The 26,904-nt window shown below is 37.8% G+C and overlaps 4 protein-coding genes and 1 long non-coding RNA gene across 5 annotated transcripts in view; 3 read left to right on the forward strand and 2 right to left on the reverse strand.

Moving 5' to 3' along the window:
- Window positions 1–26,904, reverse strand: part of LOC144647798 (sphingosine 1-phosphate receptor 2-like) — a 276,150-nt gene that overhangs the window by 128,051 nt on the left and 121,195 nt on the right. The window lies entirely within an intron of this gene.
- Window positions 206–5,203, forward strand: LOC144647813 (histamine H2 receptor-like). Its single transcript, XM_078507528.1, has 3 exons — window positions 206–579; window positions 1,746–1,821; window positions 3,770–5,203. Exon 3 carries the CDS (start codon window positions 3,828–3,830, stop codon window positions 4,707–4,709), a length of 882 nt encoding a protein of 293 aa, XP_078363654.1. The 5' UTR covers window positions 206–579; window positions 1,746–1,821; window positions 3,770–3,827; the 3' UTR covers window positions 4,710–5,203.
- On the forward strand, window positions 7,476–16,491 carry LOC144648038 (adenosine receptor A3-like). The gene is made up of 3 exons (XM_078507685.1): window positions 7,476–7,522; window positions 9,578–9,891; window positions 15,845–16,491. The coding sequence occupies exons 2-3, from the start codon at window positions 9,627–9,629 to the stop codon at window positions 16,489–16,491; spliced, it is 912 nt and encodes a 303-aa protein (XP_078363811.1). The 5' UTR covers window positions 7,476–7,522; window positions 9,578–9,626.
- On the forward strand, window positions 10,760–14,687 carry LOC144650961 (uncharacterized). The gene is made up of 3 exons (XR_013570235.1): window positions 10,760–10,853; window positions 11,616–11,736; window positions 13,237–14,687. It is a non-coding gene; the product is annotated as an uncharacterized LOC144650961 (long non-coding RNA).
- LOC144647825 (adenosine receptor A3-like) lies at window positions 22,378–26,336 on the reverse strand. Its single transcript, XM_078507538.1, has 2 exons — window positions 25,433–26,336; window positions 22,378–23,242 (listed from the first exon to the last, which is right to left on the reverse strand). Exons 1-2 carry the CDS (start codon window positions 26,325–26,327, stop codon window positions 23,214–23,216), a joined length of 924 nt encoding a protein of 307 aa, XP_078363664.1. The 5' UTR covers window positions 26,328–26,336; the 3' UTR covers window positions 22,378–23,213.

Below are 26,904 nucleotides of genomic sequence, written 5' to 3' on the forward strand. Positions count from 1 at the left end.
TGCGTGACTTGTTATGTGATATCTAACCACATGAGTTTCTGTTATTATTGATGATTCAGACAATCAAATGTATTTATGCGTCATTGCACAACCGGGGCTCTCAATTACGGGGACGTCGCAGAACGGTGTGAGACTGGAAGCAATCGGCGTGCTTGATTCTAATAAATTATCTCTCAAATACTGAAATGCTGTTTCTTACACGGTGTGTTTTCTTGATATTGGCGTCGCTCAAAAATCCGGCTCGGTGGTCCAAATATCGCAGGGCGACGATAAAACAGATAAACTCGATGCCGCTTCGGTAAAAACCCAACTTTATTCCACACTCGTGAGATTTTACGACACAGCGAACAACACACACACACACACACACACACACAGCTCGCTCGATCAAATCCTCGCATCTCACGTGGCTCACGAGGCCTGTAGTAACGTGACGTCACTTAACTTAACAACGGAAATAATGATAAAACGGAAATAAGAGATTTAGTGTCGAAAATAGCACTCTGATAAAACTACTTTCTTCGATTCGACTATAAGATACATGTAGGGAGCATAAAAAATAGGTATTGATTATCCAAGGTAAGTCAAAATATATGGAATTTAGGTTCGTATTTTATTAAATGATCAATTGCGTTCGACAACTGAGTTTGCAAAAACTGAATTGTCGATATCCTAAGCTCGGGCTGCATCAAACAGATATTTAAGCTTGCGTTACTAATACGACGGACTCCTTTTATTATGACTTTTCCTCCCAATGTACCATTTGCGTTTGTGGCTGGAAAAATAGTTTAAAGCATAGAGAGAAAATACTGCTGAACCCCGTAACTCAAAGTTTGAGGGGAAACAAAAATCAGTTCGAGTTAGCTGGGTTTCGAGTTATTGGGGTCGATTGAATATTCAATTTGCCATGTCAATAATTGCTAGTTTACTGATTTTTCAGCATTTCAGTATACAGCACAGTGCAAATTGAACTTATCTCGTCAGAAACTCTCAAACGATAGTACATTCTTATGATAAGATTGAGAAATGGGGTCAAGTTACTGTCGAATACGTGATCTGTTCGTTGCACCAATTAATTAACATCAGGTTGTGGTGTCACTTTTAAAGTGTTTGAATCCGATCACACGACAAAAGAAAGCAAAGGGTTTATTTCAATGAGCATCCCTAGCGAGCTGCAAGAGGTAGGGGGGGGGAAACGAAATTTCGTTCGAGTTTTCGGGGAATTCGAGTTATCCGAGTTCGAGTTACCGAGGTTCTACTGTAGAACTGAATTTAAATTACGGCTATATCGTAATTGTTTTATATAATATATATAATAATAATAATAATAATAATAATAATAATAATAATAATAATAATAATAATAATAATCATTTCTATAGCGCTATTTAGCTAATCTTCATAGCGCTTACAATCACTATGCTAAAAAATAAAAATAAAATATAAAAATACCTAACTAAATTAATCTATGAGCTAAAATATCTATACAGCAGAGAGTGAAGTTTTAAAAGTTAAAAATTTAAAAACTAAAAAACTGATTATTTAACTGGACTTAAAGTAAACTGTATAAGAAATAAAAATTAAATGTCATAGGCTTCTTTATATATATCTTGATATCAGGACATATACGCCTCATTTGATTTGTCGGTTGAAATTGAACTTAAACTCGCGAGAGTTATAGTATTGCGCAGTAGTCTACAATTTATATGTATATGCTTAATTTTCACTTTTCAAATATCTCCTAGAGTTTCTTTCGCTGCAAAAGAAGAAGAAAAAGCAACCTTAACAAACTCAGTATTCAACAAGAAGGATTTCAGCCTGGTAGGTTTATTTGATTCTACGAGTATATTGCAATGTGAATGATTCGAATTTTAAGATAAGATTAAGTACTTCTGGTAGCTGTCCACCTCTGTTTAAAACCTCCTAGAGTGCTAATTTAAAGGATATAACAAGCGCAAGTTTGACTCATCTTAAATTCTAAAAACGAATCATTTAAAGGGAGAATTATAAAATTATGTACAAACAAAATAGTGTAAGCGTAAAATACAATAGAACGTAACACAACATAACACAAAACAATACAATACAATACTTAATGATATGGGTTATTGACCAAGCGTGAGGTCAAGATGGCAAGATATTGGCCAAGTTCTTTTTTTGCACGCCAAAAAAAAAGAACAAGGCCAATATCCTGCCATCTTGATCAAACAAGCTTGGTCAATAAAGGATTTATTATATGATTTGTTTTTTTAGAACACTAAAAAGGAAGCCAGTTGAATGCACAATCAATGGCTTGCGCTAAAATCATTTCATTGGTTTACAAGTTTAATGAGTGACTGTCAAATTTTTGAATGAATCGAGATGAAGTAAAACGATGCGACAACAGCGAAATTCACCCCTTTTTATCCCTCGAAAGAGATTGAAATGGCTTTAATTTGTGAATCAACGTTGAGCTTAAAGCATTGAAACAAGGATATTCATTCCATCTGGCCGCCAGCTTTTCATGATTTCGAGGTTAATATATCTGATTGGCAATCTGATTGGTTCACTATCTCTGGCTAATAAACAGTTATTCGCGTCTCGGTAAATATTCCGCCGCTATTCACCGACAAAAAAGATTTTGCGCCTGCGCTGCGGGTACACAACGGGCGATCACGAGTGGTCAAGATGGCTCCATCTTGACCTCTCGAGTAGCCAATCAGAGCACGAGATTGGCTTCATCATAACCGCTTACAGAAACAGTTATATAATAAAATACATTTTATTTTTCCAGCTGCTTGAGGCCTCCTTCAGCTTCCTTCAATAGTGAAAATCGGCGACTCAGAAGATTGAATTGAATGAAAAATAGAAATACAACATGGGAATTTAGGTTTTTTATTATTTTTTTATTTTTTTTTTATTACACTACAGTGGAAACCGCCATGAATTCAACTGACTTTACGTGCGAAAATAAAATAGTGAAAATGTTGGACGGCTTGCGTCTGGCGGAAAAAGTTGAACCAAGTTCAACTTTTCTGCAGATGCAAGAAGTCAATACTTTTAAGGTGGATATCGAAAGAAACCTTAACTTTGGTAAAATTAAGTAGAGAAAACAGGGTGCTAAAGGGGTTATGAGTGACGCGTGATCTGGACAGAAATTAGCGCGTGACACGTAAAAACAGCTCAAATCTGGCCGTGATCTGTGAATTGCCAGTCTAGTAAGTCACGTGATCTGCTTATTTTGAGGTCCGTGATTCGTGATTCTTGCCAAACACGTTCATGATAAACTACCTTCTCGTAAATCAATATAAGGTAGTTAAACAAAATTGGCAAACGATCGAATCATGAAGCCAAAGACTGATTTTGTGTGGAGAACGCGTTCTAACAGCTCGATTTTAATATGCACTTTAGGACTCGTCTCACACTGAGAAGTCGCCTAAGAGATCAAATCTTACTGCTAGGATATTGAATGGTAAATGCCATGCAAATTATCTAACCAGTAAAAGCTTATTTTCGTCGATAATTTATGCTAAATCCGTGATTCGTATTTAATGGTCTTAAAAATATACGTGATCCGTGATTTGAAAGAAAATAGGCTCGTGATTGGGACTCCTTAAAGATCAGTTCATGTTTTCGCGCCAGAAGAAATACCGTCTACGCACTAATGCAAGCGTTGAATTTCTGTTAACTGCTTTCTTTCTTATACCGGAGCTTCTCTTGTACCATGAGCTCCTGCTTATACATGCACCAAGCAAAAACCCTGACAGAAGTATCTCGTTTATCTCAACAGATAGAAGAGCAGTTACCTCCAACAGTAAAACGGAAAGAAAAGAGGCTGGAGTTCGAAGATGCTTTCTTTTCCTGAATGTGTAACCTGGCTTGCTATAGGCTTAACGGAGTGTGTTGCTATAGTAACACTTAACGTCATTACAGTAATTGTTTTTATCAAAAATCGTAATCTCTGCAAGCGTAGTATGTACTTGGTTATAAATTTGGCAGTTGTAGATATGCTGACTGGAGCATTTGCTGTCAATGATCTATTCCATAACGTTGGAGCAATTTGGTGTAATTTTTGGAAGGACCACTCATTTCATAACTTGGCAACTGTTTATATTATTTCTATACTGTTTCGTTTGTTTCCTGCTTCTTCTTTAACAAACATCGCAGTTATTTCACTGGAACGGCTTCACGCGACGTTGCGGCCGTTCAGACATCGCCTCGTTAATAATTGGATTTACTGGTTAACAATTGCCGCTGTTTGGGTTACAGCTGGGTCGATATCAATTGCTCTTTATTATGACTTTTCTTCTTACTTATTGATTTCATTCTGTTCAATTTGTCTGTTTATTATTTCTGTTTCTTACGCGTCAATTGTTATTAAAGTCCGTTGTGTAGCGCAGCCTCGACACCATGGTGCAGCCAGTAGAGAAAGAAAACTCACCATGACATTGTTAATGGTGACCGTCGCATCTCTGCTGTTGTACCTTCCATATATCATATTCAGCTCCCGCGTTTTTATCAGTGAAGTCGAAACTTTTTGGTCAAAGTCCAGTTCAGTGTCTTTCCATTTGCAAGGAGCAATAATTGTTTTATTTTATGCAAACTCGCTTGTAAATCCTATATTATACGCTATCCGCATGCCAGAATACAGATCAGCTGTACTTGCACTCTTTCGCAGACGACCTCAGCAACAGAGAGAAGTTGCAGTTATTCCTATTCATGACATTTAACTTGGGTTATTCCAAGGACAATTTCGTTTTTCCTCCTGGCTTTGTTATTTTGAAATACAGTATTATAACTGAAATTTTAAATGCATAACACTTCGACGAAAAAAAAAACTCAAAAATGTTTTTGTAAGTAGGTTTGAACAGATATATATAGATATGTTTTTAAGGGAAGTAAACAAGACGGTACTGTCTAAACGTAAAAATAGTTATAACAGTCTGCTGTATGTATTGCCTATACCTTGAGTCTCAGAGTAGGTGTCTAAAATTCAGGCTGTATGGTTTGCGGTTGAATAACAATTTAATTCATATTCATGTTACACCATCTGTAGAACGAACAATGTTTGCGGTCTCGTTTTTTAAAATTTAAATTAATTAACGATGTTGTAAAAAGTCTTGGATGTAGAGTTATAAAGACTTGTTACGAGATGTTTAAATGCATACCCTTTGTTCAAATACATATTTGACTATGATATACTGTACATAATAAAATAAAGGAACTGCCTACATGATGCTATGAACTATGATTTGTTGTGTGTGGAATTGTTGGGAGAATATGGTCGTTTATGTATCTGTTCCTGATTTTACCGTACACGCCGATCCTGACATCCTGCATAATCTTGAGTTGCGTGCATTCTATTAATTTTTATTATCAAAATCAGACGACGCCATTAAAATACCTGTATGCACCTTTGTCCGCAGTTATAATGTGGTCACCACTATTGTAGACAGATGCTCACAAAAAGTAAAAATGCGGTGGATAAAATATTTTTTTAAAGTTTACGATCTTAACATAATAAACTTTTGAGTTGAAGACTTTTCCAAGTTCATCAAAGGAACGGAATTTTAGTACATAGGATCTGTTTCCATGACAGAAAGCGTAGAAAAACAACCTAAACGTACGGCAAAAAAACAAAAGGTCGCTGAAAAAAGAAATAACGACAATACAAGTGATAAAGTTCCGTAAGAGGTTCCATTCACTAATGTTAAGGTCAGATCACATGTCAATTTCGTGATAAACCGAAAGTGTTTTGCACCATCAATTCATATACCTGTACTTTACTGATATTTCGTCAAATTTCTGATGAATTTCAGTCAATAACAGGCAGGAACAGGGCTAAATTAAGACAATTTACCGCAACGACTGTGGATCGAAAGCAAGGAAAGTCGGGAAAATGCATCTCACATATGAAGTACTTATGTATTCCAACGCGGACACAGCTAGGTACAGTGATTTTAATCCGAAATTCAAATTTCGAAATTTCGAATTTAAAATTTCGGATCCTTTGTCCAAAGGAATGCGTCGGATCATTGATCTGATGACCCGTCTTCAGATCACGCAGATCAGGGATCCGATGAATCCTTGTCCAGACTGAATATTCGATAGATCACTGATCTGAAAATGGATTTGATCAAAAGGAAGCAACAGATCAGAAATCCGGATCTGGATTCTCCCAAAGGAACGCATTGTTTGTGGACAAACTGGAAGACTAACAATATTTAGAGCACTTCTCTGAGAGCAAAAGGTCAAATGTAATCCTCGTTTTACCCTCATGAACTAGGTTTCAAAAGCAAAGCTGGTAAACGCCGTCTTAAATCTTGTGTCAGTAAATTATGGTTTCGTCAATCTCAGGTTCATTTTTCAGAACACTTGCCGGATTAAGGTATTTTTTTTCTTGCAAATTTCGTTTCAGTCGCTCTACAAAACGAAAGGTTGTACGAAACGTCAATTTCTGGGACTGTGACAGAAAGATCGAGCGTTTTGTTTGTATATCTGGAAACGCCAGTGGACATTCGGGAAATATGTTTTCCTTACTGAGACGCCAAACATTTTATCTCTTTTTTATCTTTTTTGTCTTTTTATACGACTTTGAATTTTAACTTCATATAGTTTTTACGTTGTTATTGTAAAATATGGCTGTGTTGGTATGTGGATTTTTTGGAATATTGTCTTATGCATGTTTTAGTATATGAGCTGTGTTAAGCTGAGCTATGGTCGTTTATGTCAGATCAATAAACGAGGCCTCACGTCTGGAGAAAAAGGTATGATAGATCCATTTCTTGATTTACTTGCCGGCTGCTGCATTGTTATGTATTTCGATTAGCTAATAATATTAAATTCCAACGCTTTTCTTTCTTGTGATTCAATTCATAGCTGAATGTATTACGATTTAGACGCCAAAAACCGGGCACGCCCCTTGAACACTAGACGGAGGGAAGCTATCAGCTAGGGAAGCTATCAGCCAGGGAAGCCAGTCTTCCTATTTTTTCCGCGATCCACCTCCATTTCCAACCAACAACCCCACCCCACCTCTCCACAGGTATTTTGCTCTCTCCCTAGGTTGCGCGTTTCGCTCATGAATAAAAAAAGAAAGATGGCGGACAGTCGAACTCAGCGATCGATTGCGACAAACACACGGAAAAATAGGGTAATATGAACAGTATCTGTAATAACGTATGAAGTGAATCGTGTTGAACGTGTTACATGTTTACACAGGTTTCTACAAAATACGTTTTGTGGGGTCACTTGAAAAGTTTGTGTTCTTGGTTTTATTTTATGAGGTAGTCTTCTTTGCAGCCGTTAGATGGGCTCGTCACGCAACGCTGTGAGAAGCGTTACGTGACGACAAAAATAGCAGCTGCGCATTCATATACGCAAAAGCAATGCGTCAAGTACATCAATTTTGTTGACAAAGTGTCAAGCCATATTTATTACAATCAAACACCACCGGTAAAAGTGATTACGCTCAACCAACGGCTTGTTGTGTCCGGTATCACGAATTATTGCAAAAGGAAATTCGAAGCATTCTCTCAAAAAGGTAAGCTAGCTAAAACAATCAAAAAGCTTTAATAACAAATTTACTTAAAAATTTTGTTGCGGTCGAGCATTACTAAAAATTGCTTTTCATAAAGAAAACGCTTGTAAATGCAAATTGGGCAGCTGCAAGTTTTTGTCAAAATTCATTTTCATTTTCATTTTCGTCGTTCTGTATTCTATTTTTTCAAATTTAACTGTCTCTGCGTGCGCACAATAAAATAAAAATATAGATATATCGAAGACAGCTGAATTCTGCGAAAGAAGGTTAATCTGAAAATAAATCAGAGTAAATGCATGGACGGCTTTCGTGTTTCCTGAGAGACGAAGTATACTAGGTCAGTTTGTTAGTTTAATTTTTATTTATTTATTTATTTTCGCGTTAAATAAAAATAATTCAGATTGGCTTCAAAGCCTTTAGTCGCTTGTCTTGTTAATCGCAATCTTTTTGGTCTATTTTTTGTCTATTTCAGCTAATTTTCACGCGCGTAACAACGTTCGAATGAGATCAAAACTTACCATTGTTCATAGTTTGATCCATCCCGATAAACCTATTATCCCAGGACCTATTACCTGTACTATTCTACTTTTTCGACTCTTTCCAACATTCCTCTTCCGACCCTACTTTAAAAATCTTGATAAAAAAAACCCCCCCCTCCCCCCCTCACCTCCCATTCAAAAAAGGTATTTGCGGTATTTCCCATTTATATGAACTTTTTTATTATTATTTACGCTTTGTTTTGTCCTTAATAATATACATCAAAAAATTTCTCGAATCTGATTGGCTTAGAGAAATGCAGTTTTTAGGAAATCCGATACAGAAATGACGAAATTCAATGCAGAAATGAGGAAATTCAGTGCAGAAAAAAGAAACAAACGCGGCATCTTGATTGGTTAATAAACAAAGGCAGCCACAGAGGGCCAATCAAACGCTTCCACGCGATTTGAATGGCGCGAAGTTTGGATCTGCTTCGAGATGCGAGTAAAAAAAATGGCTGGCGTTTTGAGCACAGTAGAGGACAAGAAAACAGCTCTAAATACCATAGCACTGAAAAGCACTGGTTTTTGGTTCTCGTTTTGGAAATACTGGTTTCCTAAGAAGGAAATTGCCGACGAAATCGAAACTACAAGCCGACTAAGCTTCACGATTTGCTTGAGCAAATTTATTTACGCCGAAGTCGCCGAATTCAAAAACAACAAACACATTTACGAATATTATGGACCAGAAAGCCTCAAAGTTATGCTTACAAAGCTAGAAAGACACTGTACTTAGAGAACAGAACTTATAGGCTTTCTATTGTACGAGACAGAGAATTTTTTCGTCCAAGGAAGTGTTGAAATGAAAAGCGAAACAGCTTCACTTAGCTGGCCGTCAAGTTGAAAGCGCTCGACAAGTAGAAGCAGAAGGAAATCTCTGGATGAGGTAAAACCCAGAATCTTTTATTTAGACAATTCGTTTGACTGTTTAGCCAGATTTTTCGACTAAGAAACTTTTAAAACATTGAGGAACCTGTACGTTGTTTGGGCTTTGACCTTGTTTTGAATGAACGAGTGATGATATTTGCCGAGTTTCAATAAATTGTTTTTGTACGAGATTTTCGCATGTAAGTTTTTCTCGCAACTTTTTCACGAATATTATTAATAAGTAATCACATGATTTTTCTCGTGTAATTTGGGATAAATAAGCATTCGTAAATTTTTCAAAGACTACAAATTGCACTCGCCCTACGGGCTTGCGCAATTTTGTTAGCCTTTGAAAAATTTACTTGTGCTTTATATTTATCCCAAATTGCACTCGAAATCATGTGATTACCTATACAAACAAGTTGCAGTATATATGGCGAGCTTTTCTTACTTTTGACTTAAATATTTTCATCATTTAAGGGAATTTGTATGAAAATATTTGAGAGTATTTTTTTAGAAATACCAAAGCGTCGGCTAGATAACTATATTTAGTTGATGTTGAATTTTTCAACATCAGAATTGTTTACTTACTTACTTATCCTCATCGGGCCCATGAGGACTCTTGAGGTAAATCCCAGTTCGTTCTTCTTTACAGGAAATTTAAGCACCAAGTATCACAAGGAACCCATTTTCAACTTTCTGTCATGGATTTTAACTCATGGAACATCGTCTGGAGTTTGTGTTTTGGATTGTTAGCGACATTAATTACTATTGGAAATGTTCTTACCATCACTATATTTCTCAAAAGGAGACTTTGTAAACGTGCTCACTTTCTGCTGATTAGTTTGGCTGTCGCCGACCTATTGGTTGGATTGCTGACTGTCCCTCTTTACATAGCTATAAGTACGTTATTGTACTTAGGTCGACCAGATCAACTGGTGTGGTTCGTGTACGAATATGCCGACATTTTTAGCGGAGCTCCTCAGCGCGCGCCAGCGCGCGGAGCGGAGCACCATGGGTAATGCGGGTACGAGAGAATTTTTGTAAACCCAGGAGGCCGAAAAAATTTGGTGCGTACGCCCGACCGCGCGCGCGTACAGACTCTCGGGGAGGGGGAGGGGAGTCCCAAGGTAACCCAAGCAGAGGGGGGAGGGGAGACAATCTTCTGCCTCCTTCGTTAACCAGAAATGAGTGAGGTAATCGACTAAGATCTTTGATATTGGACATCCATTTTATGGTCAATTGACAGCTGTCAAAACAACGTATCCGCTGACCAGTATCACATGACCATATCGCGGGCTCAGGTTTAGAACTAGTCAAGGACGCGTGTTTTTTTGAAGTTGACCGCTGACCAAGTGATAGCATTGCTATTGGTCCGCGGGCGCAAGTACTTTTCCATGGTCAGTCCATTTAGATTTACATGAAGGACAAAGTGAACAACCCGGTCAGTTTGAAAGCTGAACGAAGCACAAGGAGAAACCGAGCAGGAAAAAGAAATGTCTACGTAAATATTTCTCGGTCTACCCCGTCTAAAGGCTTTACACATCATGGAAGTTATGGCAAACGATAAGGGCTTACGGGGAGATCCGAAAAAAATGGCACAGGTGGAGAGCGAGCGAGTTTCTACCGTTTCGGCGGCTGACCAGCTCTAGTAATTGAGCTAAACGCAATTAACTGAAGTGAAGGAAAAAAGAAGTGTCAATAGCTACACGGATGGAAAAGGCTGAAATAGACCTTCGCAGATAATTCAAAGGTCGGTGGTGGTGGAGTAAGTTATAATTTATAGCTTACACATATCATGTACTACGCGGTTGGATAATAATACGAAAAACTGCAGCCGCTTCGCCTCCGATTAATTCATGAGCTGGTTGAAAGCTTTGCCCTGCTGAATTGCTGTGAATTGACAAGCATTCTCCGACTTCAAATATGAGGTAACAAACTTTGACTTTACTGAATACACTAAGTCCATGTTTTTTGTGAAAATCTGTAATTATATGCTTACACATGTACTACGCGGTTGGATAATACGAAAAACTGCGGCCGCTTCGCCTCCGATTAATTCATGAGCTGTTAATGACTTAATGTTTTTATTTAATCTCCCAGCTAAACTTAGTGTTTTAGTTTTTTTAATTCATCTATTTATTCTTATTTACTCGCTGTTGGAATTCGTTTGAACGAACTATTTTAGGGTCGTGGACGAATACGCTAAGAGATCGTTACGTTGCGAATTTCTTGCGTTGACACGTTTTTACCACACCTTAGCAGAAACAAAAAAAAAACTCAGTTTATTTCCACATAAAACTATCTTAGTTAATTATTTTGAGTAATTTTATAAAACACAATTGTTCGCTCTACTTGTGATTCATGCCATTTTAGACACTGTATGCAGCTGTGTATGCAAACTTACATTGACTATCACCATGACAGTGTTGAATGTGTATCTTTGCAATGGCAATGTTTTTTCTATACAAGTAAGTTAACAAAAAATCTCCAAGTAGAAAAGCTAAATATCCCATTGTAGGAAGGAAGGGTCACTACACTGAGTGTATAAACGAAAGAGGCTAATATTATTATATTTGATGAGATCCATTAAATAAGACAGAATTTTTTATAAATTCTTTTTATAAACAGGGCCATTAATTAGAGCTAGTGTGGTGGTTTTTAATAGATTATTATGTCAATCCTTCTTTTAGGTAGTGTTATATTCTGCCATTAAGCCGCAATGAATGAACAATACCTACTGGCTACAGTCAAGTTTTGTTGAACTTGGTATAGAATGCTCTGTGCAAAGTGGACAACAGCAAAGTAAATCAGGTATCTAGTTTATATCAGTTATAATTGAAATATGTTTTTATTCAGTTTCGTTCTTTTTTTACCCAGCTGCTTTAATCTGCATTTGGTTGCTGCTGATCTTCTTACTTTGTGAAATATTTGCATTCATTATTCAACTCCTCAATGGAGGTTGCCTATTCACCGAGTTAGGATTTCAAATTGGATTTCGAGTTAGGATTTTGAGTTGGATTTACAAGTTCGATTTTCCAGTTGGATTTCTAGTTGGATTTCGAGTTAAGATTTCGAGTTGGATTTCAAGTTAGGATTTCGAGTTGGATTTTCGAGTTGGATTTTGGAGTTGGATTTCGAGTTAGATTTCGAGTTAGGATTTCGAGTTGGATTTTCAAGTTGCTTACCGTACTAAGCACTCCGGTTAGCCTACTATACACGCCAGTTAGCTTACTATGCACTTCGGTTAGCCTGCTACACACTCCTGTTAGCCTACTATTCACTTTGGTTAGCCTACTATGCACTCCAGTTAGCCTGTTTATGGTTAGCTTTCAATAATTGTAATGGGTTTTGCTTTGTCAAAAAAAAATCCAACTCGAAATCCTAACTCGAAAATCCAACTCGAAATCCTAACTCGAAAATCCAACTCGAAAATCCAACTCGAAATCCTTACTCGAAATCCAACTCGAAAATCCAACTAGTAATCCTAACTCAAAAATCCAACTCGAAAATCCAACTCGAAAATCCAACTTGTAATCCTAACTCAAAAATCCAACTCAAAAATCCAACTCAAAAATCCAACTTGAAATCCTAACTCGAAATCCTAACTCGGGAGTTAGTTTGTCTCTTTTCAATGACATTCAAAACAACTACAATGTATTAGTAGACAATTTAAATAATTAATATTTCACTAAAAGTATGTTTTCATGAAATGCCTAGATCTTGTACCAGAAAATATCTATACCCTATCCTCACTGTGGAAGGTTAAATGGTTTGAATGTCACCTCCCCTCACAAACTCCTCACAAATTCCAATGTGTGGTTATGGCAGAAATCCATGGCCAGCTCATCCTCAGTGTATGAACCAGTGAAACAAGGCATCAAAGAGCCTCAAAACAACATGGAGCAGGAAAACAATAGCTTCAAAACAGACATTTTTCACAGGTTCTTATACCAAGGAAAACCCAAATATTCAGATCCATCCCATGTAAGGTCAATGGAAGTTCCAAAAGGGCTAGCGGGAGGGGGAGGGGGGTTGATTAAAGGCCAAACCTTTTAATTACCGGTAAGAGGGGGTGTTAGGGTTTGCAGTGATGCTTTGAGTTTATTAAAATATTTAGTTGACTTTGCAGTTATCAGTAAAAAAAATAGTCTGTGCTGATCCATATCTGTTAAATATCTAATGGATCCTTTTGCATCCAGTGGTTTGGCTTCAGTTAAACAAGCTCAAGTTAAGTGTTTTGTTTTATAAATTATTGATATTGATGACAATTAATCAATTTTAATTTAATATGTGGCATTTGACTTTTTTCAGGGTTAACATGAGTTGCAGAGTTTGCAGTGCCACAGACACAAAAACAGACAAGGACAAGGACATAAATAGAAAACAGGAAAGATTAAATCCAGCTCGATGTTTGGGTGTCGTCATGATGCTATTTTTAAGAGACTAGTAAATTACATGTAAATTAAAATCAAGAAAAGCTGCAAATAAGCAAAATTTAGATTTTAAATGTTAACCTATTTACAGTGTACTTCAGAAAACGACTTCTTGATTGACCTGTCACTTTCACATCTTGTTAGATGTAACAAGGGCATTATGAAGTGATCTTTTCAAAAATATGCAGCGAAAACAGTAACAGCAGAAATGGTGGTAGTTTAAAATTGCTATTTTCAATGTTTTGACTGGTAAGAAACCACATGTGACCAAGCTAAAATCTGTTTGGCAAGTTAACATGACCTGCAAGTGTCCAAATGTTTTGAGCCCTCAACTACACAGGACTTACATGTAGTTGTCTAATTATATGATAAGATCTTTGGTTGACTTTGGGGGAGGTAGTGGAGTTACAAAGCAATGTAATTATTTGAATTTGGATTAGTTATGCTGAAACTGGTGGTACTGTAATTCTAAAGTATAGGTGAGTTTAAAACCGTTATTGCAAGCAATATACATTACCAATTTCATTCTTATGTATTGTATGCTGTGTACAATTTATAAGAACAGCTATATTTTTAAAATAAGTGAAATATTCTAAAGCCAGATAAAATTTGCAGTATCCATAAGGTACCATGTAGCAACCAAATTGTGACTCACTTGCTTACTTTGTGAACTCCATGACAAATGGGCAACATGACTCCATAAAGATGTGGACAATAATACAAACAAATTTTTAAAAGAGTAGTCAAAGTATTGATGTTATATTTTTTCTTGAATAGTTTTATACACAAGCAGACATGATTCTATTTTTTTTCTGGGTAATCAAATTACAAAACTGAGTTTGAGACTCACAAACAATATTCTAGCTTCCCAGAATTTTTGCTTTTTTTTCTGTAAGTGAAGTGAAACCCCTTAAGAGGAAGGGGAGTCAAAAGACATGTAAAAGTGAACAAGGTGCTATCTTCTTCTTTTCTTTTTTCTTTTTTTTTTTTTTTTTTTTTGGGGGGGGGGGGGGGTTGGGGATGGGGTGACCCTGTTCGGTGGAATGACAGAATGTCACTTCTTTGTTTCCGGAGTTAGGTTCACCCCTGTTTGCTCGCGGTTAGCTTTATTCATCTGGTTTGCTTGCGGTTAGCTTTCACTCTAGTTTGCTTGTGGTTAGCTTTCACTCCGGTTTGCTTGGAGTTAGCTTGGTTTGGGCAACATGCTGTAAACCATTAGCTATAACCTCTGCCATTTCCATTCAAAATTAAAATATAGGCAAATAGTGAAAATGAAAATGAATAAATGAGTGAATGAAAAAAATTAAAATCAACCTTATTATAAATGTAGATGTTTGTTATTTCCTTTATACTCTAAATGTAAAGTGATTTTTTCTTTCTTTTAAAGCTGGTAAAGCAACAACAAAAATGCCTAATTTGCCATGTGATATGCCTATCTACCCCGACATGCAGCCCTACTCCTCCCTCCTTTTTTCTACATGAAGGTAACATAATTGCCCGTTTTGCAACATAATTTCCCATCCAGACTTCTTTATGATAATGCTTTCGGTGGAATTATAACATTTTGATTGATTTTGTTTGTTCTCTTATTTGGTGTTGCTGTACACGGTACCCGGAGGGGGGGATGGTACTCCCATATAAGAGCTATACGGGTATGTGCCGCTCAACATGGTATGCTTTTTGTCTCTCTGACTCTGAAACAGGGTATACAAATCACCCTTTTGACTCTGGAACAGGGTTGATTGTTTTCCCAGAATCCTGATTAAACACTATCAAGTATATAGCTATGAAACTCCGCTCCTTTCATCGCTTTATCTCCAAGCCACAGACGAAGTCAAGTGAGAGCTTTGTGATGTACGGTAGTGTTTTTATATCTATCTTCATATATTTCCATTGTGGATATTGCTGGAACAGGGTACCTACTTTGCAGTGTTTGTCTGGAACAGGGTCGCAAATTGAACCTTTTGTCTCTGGAACAGGTCCAGAGTCTCAGCAACGCAACGGCACACCCCCATAGTAAATTTTAGGGAGTACCCCCCCCCCCCCACCCCGGACACGGTAAAAAAGAAATAAGGAAAAATATTAATTACCGTATTTTCTCGATTAAACGCCCCCGGCGTTTATTTCAAACTTGGCCCGATAGGGCCGGCGTTTATTTGAATTTAGGAGTTTTGTTAAGCCCTATGTTTCTAAGAAATGATTTTTATTCATTCTTTTTGACAGCTATATAATTAGACATTATTTTTAAAGCATATTAAACCGTTAATAATTGTGTAAGGGGTTTATTTTCAAATACAACTTGGAGACCCGGCGTTTATTCGGGGCCCGGCGTTTAATCGAGAAAATACGGTATTATTTATAAAAAAAATAAAACGAATATAAAATTCTTAGCCTTAAAGTTTTACAATGGCCAGAATTCAGAGTTCAATAAAGTGCAAAATAATTAACTGGGGAGCTCCGCTTTTAGGCTTGCCTAAATTTATATATTACTGGTATTACGTCTATCTATACGCTTGCCGTAATATCTATGGAAAGAATGTACGCCATCGGTTGGCCTCTTCGTCATAGAACTCTGAACTTGCGTGTTTACATACTTGCTATTGTCATTCCCTGGATCGTGGCAGTAGTGCTCACTTCTTTGCAATTAATGAGCTTCGTTAATGTCATAACAAGAGAGAGCTTACTTTTCCCTTTTATACTGTTTCAGGGCACGCCATTGTTAATAATGTGTACTGCGTACCTTCTTATTTGGAAGAAACAAAAATCACCGATGGGTAACCAGATTCACGCTGCAAGAGAAGCAAGATTAGCAAAGACTCTGTTTATGATTACAGGGGCTTCTCTTTTTACCTGGCTTCCTTTCCAAATAATGAACCTGTTGTTACCTTTAAAAGTTATAGGATATTTCCCTAATTTTAACACAATCATTTATTTTATCAAGTTTTTACAATTTAGTAATTCGCTTGTAAACGTGATAATTTATCCATTCAGAATCTCAGAATTTAAGAATGCCCTCCTGCAGATGTTTAACTGTTGTGTTATTCCTTGTCGAAGAGAATTTGATCCGATCCATCAAATGAGACTGGATCGGTTGCATCATTTGTCAAGATCTACAGATTCCCATCAACCATAAAAAAGTTTTAAAAATCAAGGAAAGAAACAATTTCCAGCTCGAATGAGAACTTCAAAGAGATGCTGAGATGCCACTACAAACAGCTGAGCTATCCAAGGACTGCTTTAACTACCAAACCAAAATATTGACTGCATGCATGGCCTTGGCAAGATTGTTTTCTACCCTGCTTTTTTCATTGGTGAAAAAGCAACTTTGACGCTGTTTACCCAGGAAGACGAGTTAAACTGCTAAAACAATCAAAATCTTTAATCCAAACCAGCAAAACCCATATATTGAGAATGCTCGTTCATCAAAAATCGTTTAATACAGGTTTAAGTCCTAGTTTAAGCTTTACTGCACACCTTGCAAGACGCGCTATGTTTTTAATGTTGCCGCGATTACCAGGTTCATTTTGACTGCGCCTAAATGAGATCATGGCAGATAAAGTTTGCCCTTGCATTGCTTTCTTTTTTTGGCTTTGTTTTTAGCTGAGTTTGCTAACTGACCGTAGTGACAATGAGATTGAAGTTGACTCTAAGTACTACTAAGAGACTTCCCCGAAGACCGAGATTTCTTAGTATTAACAGAAACTGTTAAGTAGTGAGTTTATAAAAATCTGGTTCTAATCGTACTAACCTAATAATTTAAAGATAGTTGGTCTAAAAGTGTAAAAATCGAATTATCAAGCAATCGGAACAGCGTTCAATCAGAGATAGATCGTGTAAGTTCCCTATAAGTCAGAGTTTTCTACGCCCGTCTCTCCAGCTTAAAAGCGGAGATGGCCCTGGAATCGAAGATGCGCATAGTGCCCGGATAGTTAGCACTCGTCCGTAAACTTTTTTGCAAAAAGGCGGGCCTAGAAACATAAAAACACTAAATTCCCTACATTTAGTGCGTTTTTTTCTGGTGTGTTTCATCAGTTACATTTCGGCTATCAATTAAGTATTTTATCCTTAAAAGAAGAAAAAAATCATGATGCTCGTTTTTGAATAGGAACCCAGAAGAAACCTCAGTGATAAACAATAAAAAAGATCGAGTGTTTTGTCTCGGAGATATCGATCTGATAGTTGCCCCTTGGAATTTGATGTTCTTAAATCAAGCATATTTTAATATTTGTTTTAAGAACATCAAATTTCCAAGAGGCAACTTTCAGCCGACCGTTCCTCGACAGAAAACTATATTGTTTAAAAAGTGTCTCTCAGAAGATGAAAACTATCGCGTCATGTGTTCAATTTAAACCAATCAGAATTAGAGAAAAATTAGTGCTGAACTATAAAAACCAGCAGGGCATACTGATAGCGTAAGCAAATTGCATCGCCATAAAGTTTTTTTTTTCTCGCAAGAGTGGCCCGAGTTAGGTCGAGTAAGAGCGAGGTAAAACTATGTGTTCTGAAACAATTGGTTTATGCTTTTAGCTATGCACTTACGGGAAGTTTTGAGAGCACTCAAGAAGCTAGAGTTGCTCTCGAATATCGCCTCAAGCAACTCAGCTGCCTCTAAAATTAATTTTGGGCTCTCCAAACCTTCCGCGTGGACCATAACTCGATAGTGCACGTTAAAGCATGAACCAACTTTGTCGCGTGCATGAGTAACTGACACTATCAGTACGTCCGCCCTTTAAAAGTTCGTGGGGAGAAGCCAGTAAAATAACGCGCATAGCAAATATAGGGCATTCTAAATGTTCAGTCGCGATGAGTTTTGTTGGGTTGTCAAGTTAAAACCGAAACGAAGCTATAGTATGAAATAAAGTAGCTATTTGAGATTAGCAAAAGTGATGAAAATCAGTTGTTGTAGAAACGAGTTCAGATCCACCTGTCAGGCACCGCGCAGCAAAAATTTTAGTGGGGGGGGGGGGGGGGGCTAAACGCGAACGTGTTACTAGGGGGGCATGCTTCCCCGGGGTAATTTCGATTTCGATCTCTCCCAGATACCGAAAATGCATTTAAAATTAAACATTTACGCGTTTAACGCTTAAAATTTTGCTGTAAAAGTATTGCTTGAAGCCACAACTTTCTCTACGATGCTCCACGAATTGCTCTCACATCATCCTCGGAGACCCAGGGGCAGTTAGTGGGGCGAAACGAAGGGAAACCGGGATGAAATCGTAGCGGCGAAAGTTTTCAAGCACGGCACGAAGTGCCCCTGGGCAACGTGTCTCTCCAGACCATTTCCAAACGGCTCTCCGAATGCTGGCTCCCGATTGGGCAGAAAAAAACCTTTGTATTATTCTGCCCAATCGGCGAGCAGTAACTTGGGAATCACTTTCGTGTGTTCTTACACGCCGTCTACTGTGTCCGCCATACTTGTGTCGTTCGTTCGCCAAAGCTCTGCATGCGAGGGAAATTTCCATTTAGCTTACATCCGATAGCCCCCCAAAAAAATCAGGGAATCTTTTCCGATGTCAGAGAGAAAAATATATTTCAAGATCGACGGGAAAATTTTCGTTTGGACTGATCAGAGGTATCGTAAATACTGGCTTGTTTATCGATCGCCCGCTCGATTGTCAGAGCTTGTAGGTTTCAAATTATTTCCTTATCCGAGCTTCTTATTTTAATAGTATCGCTATTTAAGGCTTGTACATTTGGATTCTAGCCTTTTCTTACAATTTTCTCGGCTAACTGAAACTTTCCCGTATTGCTTGGACGGGACAAGTATGCCAAACAGATTTTCATTATGAAACAGCGAAGCTGTTTAATGGGTTGATCCATCATGGGTAGATCGATCTGTATGTACTTTTCTTTACATAGGCAAGATTTCTGCACAACTCCATACATACTGTGCGGAAATCGTACCCAGTCTTATACTTTGATAGCATGTTGAACACTTAAGACAGGAGTTTGTTCAACAATTATTATTAGGAGGAGTTTGTTCAACTATTTATTGAAACAGTCATGTAACTCGGTCGACATTTGAAACAAAACAATCTTGACTTGATTTCAGCACTTCCTTGTACATACTTTCTTGAAACTCCTTTAGTAAAACTAAGTGCTTTTCTTTCACCCTATTTTACATTTCTGAGGGACAACATTGAAATCGTACTCCCCAAGTTCTGTGGGCACTTTTGTCCACAGTCACATTCTTTTGCACAGAAATCACAACATATTATTTTTGTTCTGAAAGACTTCTTAGTATTTTCAAAGAAAGCAAGTATTTGTTTTTGTCTACAAGAGGTGGACTTAACATACGTAAACATTTCAGGTTCACTTTGCTGAAGTTGTATCCCTTATCATGAAATAATAAAAGTGCCTCAGATGAATGAACATCTCTACCTCCCTCTCCCAATTCTTGCACATATGATTTAATCACAGGGAGACTCATAGTTGATGCTATGAGGCAATCCCTTATGATCAAACCTAGGAGGATTTGTTGCAATTACAATTCTGGCTTTACCAATCAGGACCCTTAAGTGATAGCAACACATGCTTTTGAATAGAGGGTAAAGTGATGTTGTGGTACATTGACACCATTCCTTTCACAGGCTTCATCTCAGCACCATCTGGGTAGTGTGCTTTGTGCGATAAAGTTCCCATGAAAACTAATTTGTACAGTTTTCTGCTCATTTTAAAATCTGTTACATATATTTAGATTTGTAGACATCTGATTCTTTTTTTTTCGCTGAGTTAATAAATAACAAAGGTATTGCTTTACATTGCATGTGGTATTAAACTGGGTATATAGATAGTCTGGAAAGTGCATTCCCTGTTCCTGGAAATACAATTTGGCATGTGAAATTTCTGGGGTTCATTTTTGGTTCAAGGATTCTTTGGGCTTTGTTTGAAGTCCTAAGGATTTTTAGGGGCTTTAAGTTTTGACTCCATACAATCATCCCCATAGCTTGAAGTCCCAATTCCCCACCCTGGACTCACCCCAAGAAAATGTAACAACTAGCACCTTCCCTTTTCCCTGCTGGATAAATAAATGAAATTAGATGTTACTGGTATTGAAATAAAGACAACAGTCAGTGTAATAATATTTTCTATTACATACTAATGCAAATTACCAGTGGCTTGTATGTTTCTTTGTATTTCTTTATACATACTCTCTTTTATTTTTAATTTATTTTATTTTACACAGGGCCCCTGTTGATACCAGTCCTGCAACTGAAGGGGTCAACCTGTTAAAATATATTATTATTATTATTTTAAGACTACACAGCAGGCATATGTACCTATGCTGCTTGTATTTTTGGCTTGACAGTAGGCTGGGTTTATATTCTTGTCACCTTCGTACACAAGTCATCTAAATTGAACTAAATTGGACTACAGGGTGAACTTTGTCACAGACAACAGCAACTACATTCTGCCTGGATTTAAAAGCAATTAACCTGATCTTTAACAATCTAACTCAAAGGAGAAACCCTCGACATACATAACTCCAATTCTATAATCGCTAGGCAAATCTTAGCCTGCTTTGCAGACGAACAAAACCCCGGTTATATTTTTCAGCAAAAATAATTATTTTATTATCATTCGATAGCTAAGGCAGCAAATATATCCTTCCCAACAAAATTTTCACTAATCAATTTCTGCTCAGGTTTAAGATCGTTGAAAAAAAATACATGGAAAAATATTTAAACTTTTGACAATTCAGAAAAATGTTATGGCTTCGCCCGTACAAGAACATTAAAATACCTCTCACGGTGTGATGCATTGGCGGCTGTTTGGCATACTTGTCCGGTCCAAGCAATACGGGAAAGTTTCAGTTAGCCGAGAAAATTGTAAGGAAAGGCTAGAATCCAAATGTACAAGCCTTAAATAGCGATACTATTAAAATAAGAAGCTCGGATAAGGAAATAATTTGAAACCTACAAGCTCTGACAATCGAGCGGGCGATCGATAAACAAGCCAGTATTTACGATACCTCTGATCAGTCCAAACGAAAATTTTCCCGTCGATCTTGAAATATATTTTTCTCTCTGACATCGGAAAAGATTCCCTGATTTTTTTGGGGGGCTATCGGATGTAAGCTAAATGGAAATTTCCCTCGCATGCAGAGCTTTGGCGAACGAACGACACAAGTATGGCGGACACAGTAGACGGCGTGTAAGAACACACGAAAGTGATTCCCAAGTTACTGCTCGCCGATTGGGCAGAATAATACAAAGGTTTTTTTCTGCCCAATCGGGAGCCAGCATTCGGAGAGCCGTTTGGAAATGGTCTGGAGAGACACGTTGCCCAGGGGCACTTCGTGCCGTGCTTGAAAACTTTCGCCGCTACGATTTCATCCCGGTTTCCCTTCGTTTCGCCCCACAAACTGCCCCTGGGTCTCCGAGGATGCTCTCACATGGGTACCTGAAGGCAAACAGAAACGGGGTCGACCGCGCGAGACTTGGAAAAAGACTGTCGAAAGGGAGCTGGAAAAGAAAGGTTTAAGAACATGGGCAGCAGCAGCATCGGCTGTGGAGGACAGAACAGCCTGGAGGCAGAGAGCTTACGGCCCAATTCTCCACTTGGAGAACGGATAAATGATGACAATCGTGTAGTAGCCTAACATTATTGCCTATAACTGAACACTTTTAAGACAACTGTTGAAGGCGAGTTTATTTTGGTACTTTCGTCCTTTATAAACTAAATCCGTAATACGGTATCCAGAAATGAAATATTTTTAGTATTTTTTTCGTTTCTTTCTTAATCATTACAATTTTTTCTTGTTACTGTAAAAAAGTTGGGAGCGCCTAAAGCCCCTCCCCCCCACCTCCCCCCAGTCCCTCCCTCTTCGCGGTTCCTGCTTGTTAGCTAGGATATGCAAAACGTTAAACCACGAGACACTGATTTTTAACATTCATTTTATTTTCACTTATGTACAGCAATGCTTTAGTCAAATATGTCTTATAGCATGAAACATGCAGTAAAACATCTATCAAAGTTTTGATCATCAGAAATCAAAGATGTCTTATAACAGCGAGAATGCAATTTAAATACAGTATATTTGGAAATAATTACAATAAATGAAAGACGTGCCTTAATTTTAATCATCAAGTTATCATTTAATTTTTTTTCAATTTCAGTTTTGTGTCAGTTTAGTGCATAACACATGGAAATAATTCTTAACTTTCACATCTATAATAGCTGACCCTATGCCTATTCCTAGCCTAAGCACGAATCTAACTTAATTTAATAATCGCCTTGTCTGGTCTTAACATCATAAAATAAGCAGAGCATAGTTTCAATTTAGTCGAGGCCTAAACTAGAGCAGATATGGCATCATTCATTCCAAAAAAGCTTGGGAACCAATGATGTCAACAGATGCTTGAAATAACGGCATCAGCCGTTTACGAAAAGGAATTCAGCGGAGCTGCAACCTGTAACAATCAATTCCAAACAGTTGCTTTACATAACAAGTACACCTTGGTAAAGAATATATAATTCCTTTATGAGATAAGATCTCCGAATTTCTTTCAATTTCAATAGAAGCAGCGTGACCGAATCGTATAAGTCGTTGGTTTTTCACCCATAAGTTAATTTGTTCTCTGTAGCCAGAGTTCAACATCTTACATCGGCGGCCCTCATTGCGTCATGGTACGCATAAGGCCTCCAACTTTTCGTCTACATAATTTAAATATCAAACGGGTCAGCCTCCTGCCAGTTGGATTCGTGTCTACGTTGAGTTTTTTTTAAGTATTAATTTTCTATATTACAATTAGAACTACCAGTTACAATACTACAAAGGTAACAACCCGGTAAAATGTTTTTCTTTCAAAGGTTTTAAAAGTAGACATGCATATGACAAACATTGAATCGAAGTCAACTTGGCCACACCTCCTTCAAATTCTCTACAATGTAATAAACAAATTTAGTATCTACTAAATTAAAACAGTAGATAGCGCGCGCTGATTGGCTACTCAAACTCCGAATATCACATGCAATTCACCTCCGAGCAACGCGCGCGCGAAAATTATAATCTTTTACAGCAACAAACTAGTCAAAATCAGCCTTTCTGGCTATATTTATCTCACTGTTTTTTTGTATATACTAAGGGTGCGTTTCTTTGGGAAAATCCAAAATTGGATCATTGATCTCAGATCACACGGATACTTTGCTCCCAAAGAAACGAAGAATCCGAAAACGGATTTTTTGCCATGACAACCCCGTAAACACATTTCGCACGGAACATAAAATATCAGCACAAATTTATTTTTCGTCGAATGTATCCTAGCTAAAATAATTTAAGCATACAAAATCTTTTACAAAAACCACACGTCGAAGTGGATCTTCTTTAGCGTTAAGCACAATGTGGCGAGAAAGCATCTGAGCGCGAAGAATGATTGCGAAATGATCAGTGCAAATTTCACTCGTGACAATTTCAAAAGGATACAGCTTCCGTAGGCACACAGTGGCTGTTCTAAAACCTGTATCCCGTTTAAAATGATACTACATACCTATATGAAGCTACCGTTTCCTTTTATCGTGAAATATTTTTGTATTTTGATCGAAATAACCGCCTAAAACTTTCCGTATGGCAGTGTTTACAAAGAGCGAATCTGTATTTTCACAGCAAAGGCCGCTGGGCCAAGGTACTTTTTCGAATCCCGTTCCCAAAGAAACGAACGGATCATGAATCCTAAAAATCCGGATTCAGATATGATCTGATGTATCCACTCGAAGTGTGGATTCTTCAGATCATTGATCCAAGATTAATCCATTTTCGGATATAGGTAAAGAAACGCAAAATCCGTTTTTGGATCAAGAATCCGGATTTGGATTTTTCCCAAAGAAACGCACCCTAAAACAACTATTCACCTCAGTATATGGAACCCGTGAACACGCTGTAGATTGGGGCTGGTCATTCACTATTTCCACATCTCCCATAATATACTTTGTTTGCTTCTTCACCCCTACCTCGAAAACGACAACTGGCCTTCGCGCGGGTTGTTCTACTCTTTAGCTGCTACACCGTGCTAACGAGACCCCGACCAAGTCGAAATAGCTGTCCACGGTTGTATTTGGCTTTTATTTTGTGCTTTGCCGCTGTCGCTAAGTGTTCTACGTGGTATCAGCCTTGCTTATTTCTTTATATTGGCTTATTTCTTTATTTTGGCTGATAATATCTTTCACAGATCCTACGTAAACCAGCAGCATTTTTTTACACGGTACCATGCGTCATTAGTTCACTTATTTTGCATACATCAGTATAATTTAAGTTTCGCTTGCGACGACTGTATGACCCACAACAATGCTTATGCATTTTTGGGGGTGAAGAATGAGGAAGGCGGGGAGCAAACAAAGTGTAGTATCGGAAATGTGAAAGTGGCGAATTCACAATGCCAGCAACATGAAAAAATACTTCTGCAGCTCGGGATAGATGCAAACACCTAATAGTATCAATGTAATGGATGACCACTAAGCATCTTTATCCCATAGGAATTTTAATCCGATGAACCCTTCCCCCTCCCCTCCCCAAGGTTTTCTCCATATTAAAGTCAGCAAAATTTAACCCTGAGCTTGCTCTACAAATATCGCAATTTTTGTTGTTGTTTTTTTTCGTCATTGAATCGGCCATCTTGGATCTGCCATCTTGGATTTCACTATTTTCTTAGATAGCGAGAAAAACGGAAATTAATACAAAATCAAGCCAGAATGATAATGAAGTGTAAAATTATACAAATTGTGCGATTTTCCTTGAAAAAGAAAACTGGATAAATTGAAAAATATTTCAAAACAAGTCGTTACTGGCCAAACCTGCATGAAATTATTTGGTTGTCGTGGAAATGTCAAACCATGGACACAGAGTTGACAAATCAAAATTTCCGCAAAAGATGAATGAGCAGCTACTAAAAGTCTCAGCTACATAAATTGAAATCCTCTTTTTTAAAATTACGAGAAAAGCCCAATACCACCACCCCCCCCCCCCCACCCCCCTCCCCCCAACGCCCTCCTTTGTACGTCTGATGTTTAATGGTGGCATCTCTTGAAGGGAAGTGAAATTTTGCTTTCCATGTCAAAAGTCGCTTATTGTTGGGAACCTGTAGTACTTGGTGAATGATGCAGCTGACCCAGTCTCACTTGATGGATCGGAACAACTTCATTTCTTCTTTGGCAAGGAACTACACAGCAGTGAAACGTCTGCAGTAGGGCATTCTTAAATTCTGAAATTCTCAATGGATAAATTATCACATTTACAAGCGAATTGCTGAATTGTAAAATCTTAATGATATTAACAGTCAAGTTAAGATAAAGGAAATGCCTAGTTGCACCAAAATTTACTAACAGGTTGAGAATTTGAAATGGGAGCCAGGATAAAAGAGAAGCTCCTGTAATCATAAACAATGTCTTTGCCAATCTTGCTTCTCTTGCCACGTGATTCTGGTTACCCATCGTCGATGACTTTTGTTTCCTCCAAATAACACAATACGCGGTACACATAACCAACAGAGGCGTGCTCTGAAACAAAATGAGGGGGTACGTGAAGCTTTCATACGCAATGATATTGAAGAATTTCATAACAAACAAAGAAGTGACTATTGCTGCCAGAATCCAAGGTGTAACAACACCTAACATGTAAACACGCAAGTTCAGAGTTCTATGACGAACAGGCCAACCGATGGCATACATTCTCTCCAACGAAATAACAGCAAGCGTATAGATAGACGTTACACCAGTAAGAATGTCAATAAAAGTGTACACCAGGAAAAAGTGTTGCCCTAAGTACAGTATTGTATTAATAACTATGTAAAGAGGAACAGTCAGCAACCCAACTAGTAAATCAGCAACAGCCAAACTAATCAGCAGAAAATGAGCACGTTTACGGAATCGTCTTTTGAGAAATACTGTGATGGTAAGAACATTTCCAATAGTAATTAATGTCGCTAACAATCCAAAACACAAACTCCAGATGATGTTCCATGAGTTCATATCCATGACAGCTGGGATTGGATTCCTTGTGATACTTGGAGATTAAATTTTCTGTCAAAAGAAAGGAAAGCCCCTGTTTAAACAATGATAATATAATAGTTATCAGTCGACGTTTCGGCATCATCTTGACGCCATTCTCAAGACTAACAATAAAATTAAATATGCGATGTCGTTAAAGAGTTTCTAAATTTGCATAGAGGAAAAATACCTAGATGAATACGTCTGCACGGACAGAGTCCGTTTGCACGTTAAGGATTGGTCGCAGCTTGCGGATGAAAAGCATCTCTTTGATAAGGCAATCCATTTTTTTCTTACACTTTGCAAGCACGTGAAATTGATTTAACAGAGACGCAAGCATTGGAACATTGTGATCGTCCACGTAATGCTTGTAAATGAACGACATTTTCTGTTTATGTCCGTCAGCACGTTGGTGAAAGTGGCTTCGAGTGTAACCAACATAGCCCGCATCACACAGACCACTTTGAAATTTATAAACTAAGCATTGTTGGTTAACAATGGCTGGCTTGATTTCTTGCACTTTGAGGTCTTCCTGTAATTTCCGGCTGACAAAAATTGGTCTTGA

Source organism: Oculina patagonica, chromosome 4 (genome assembly GCF_052425735.1).
Source record: "Oculina patagonica isolate OP01 chromosome 4, crgOcupat, whole genome shotgun sequence".
In the NCBI taxonomy this organism is placed as follows: Eukaryota; Metazoa; Cnidaria; class Anthozoa; order Scleractinia; family Oculinidae; genus Oculina; species Oculina patagonica.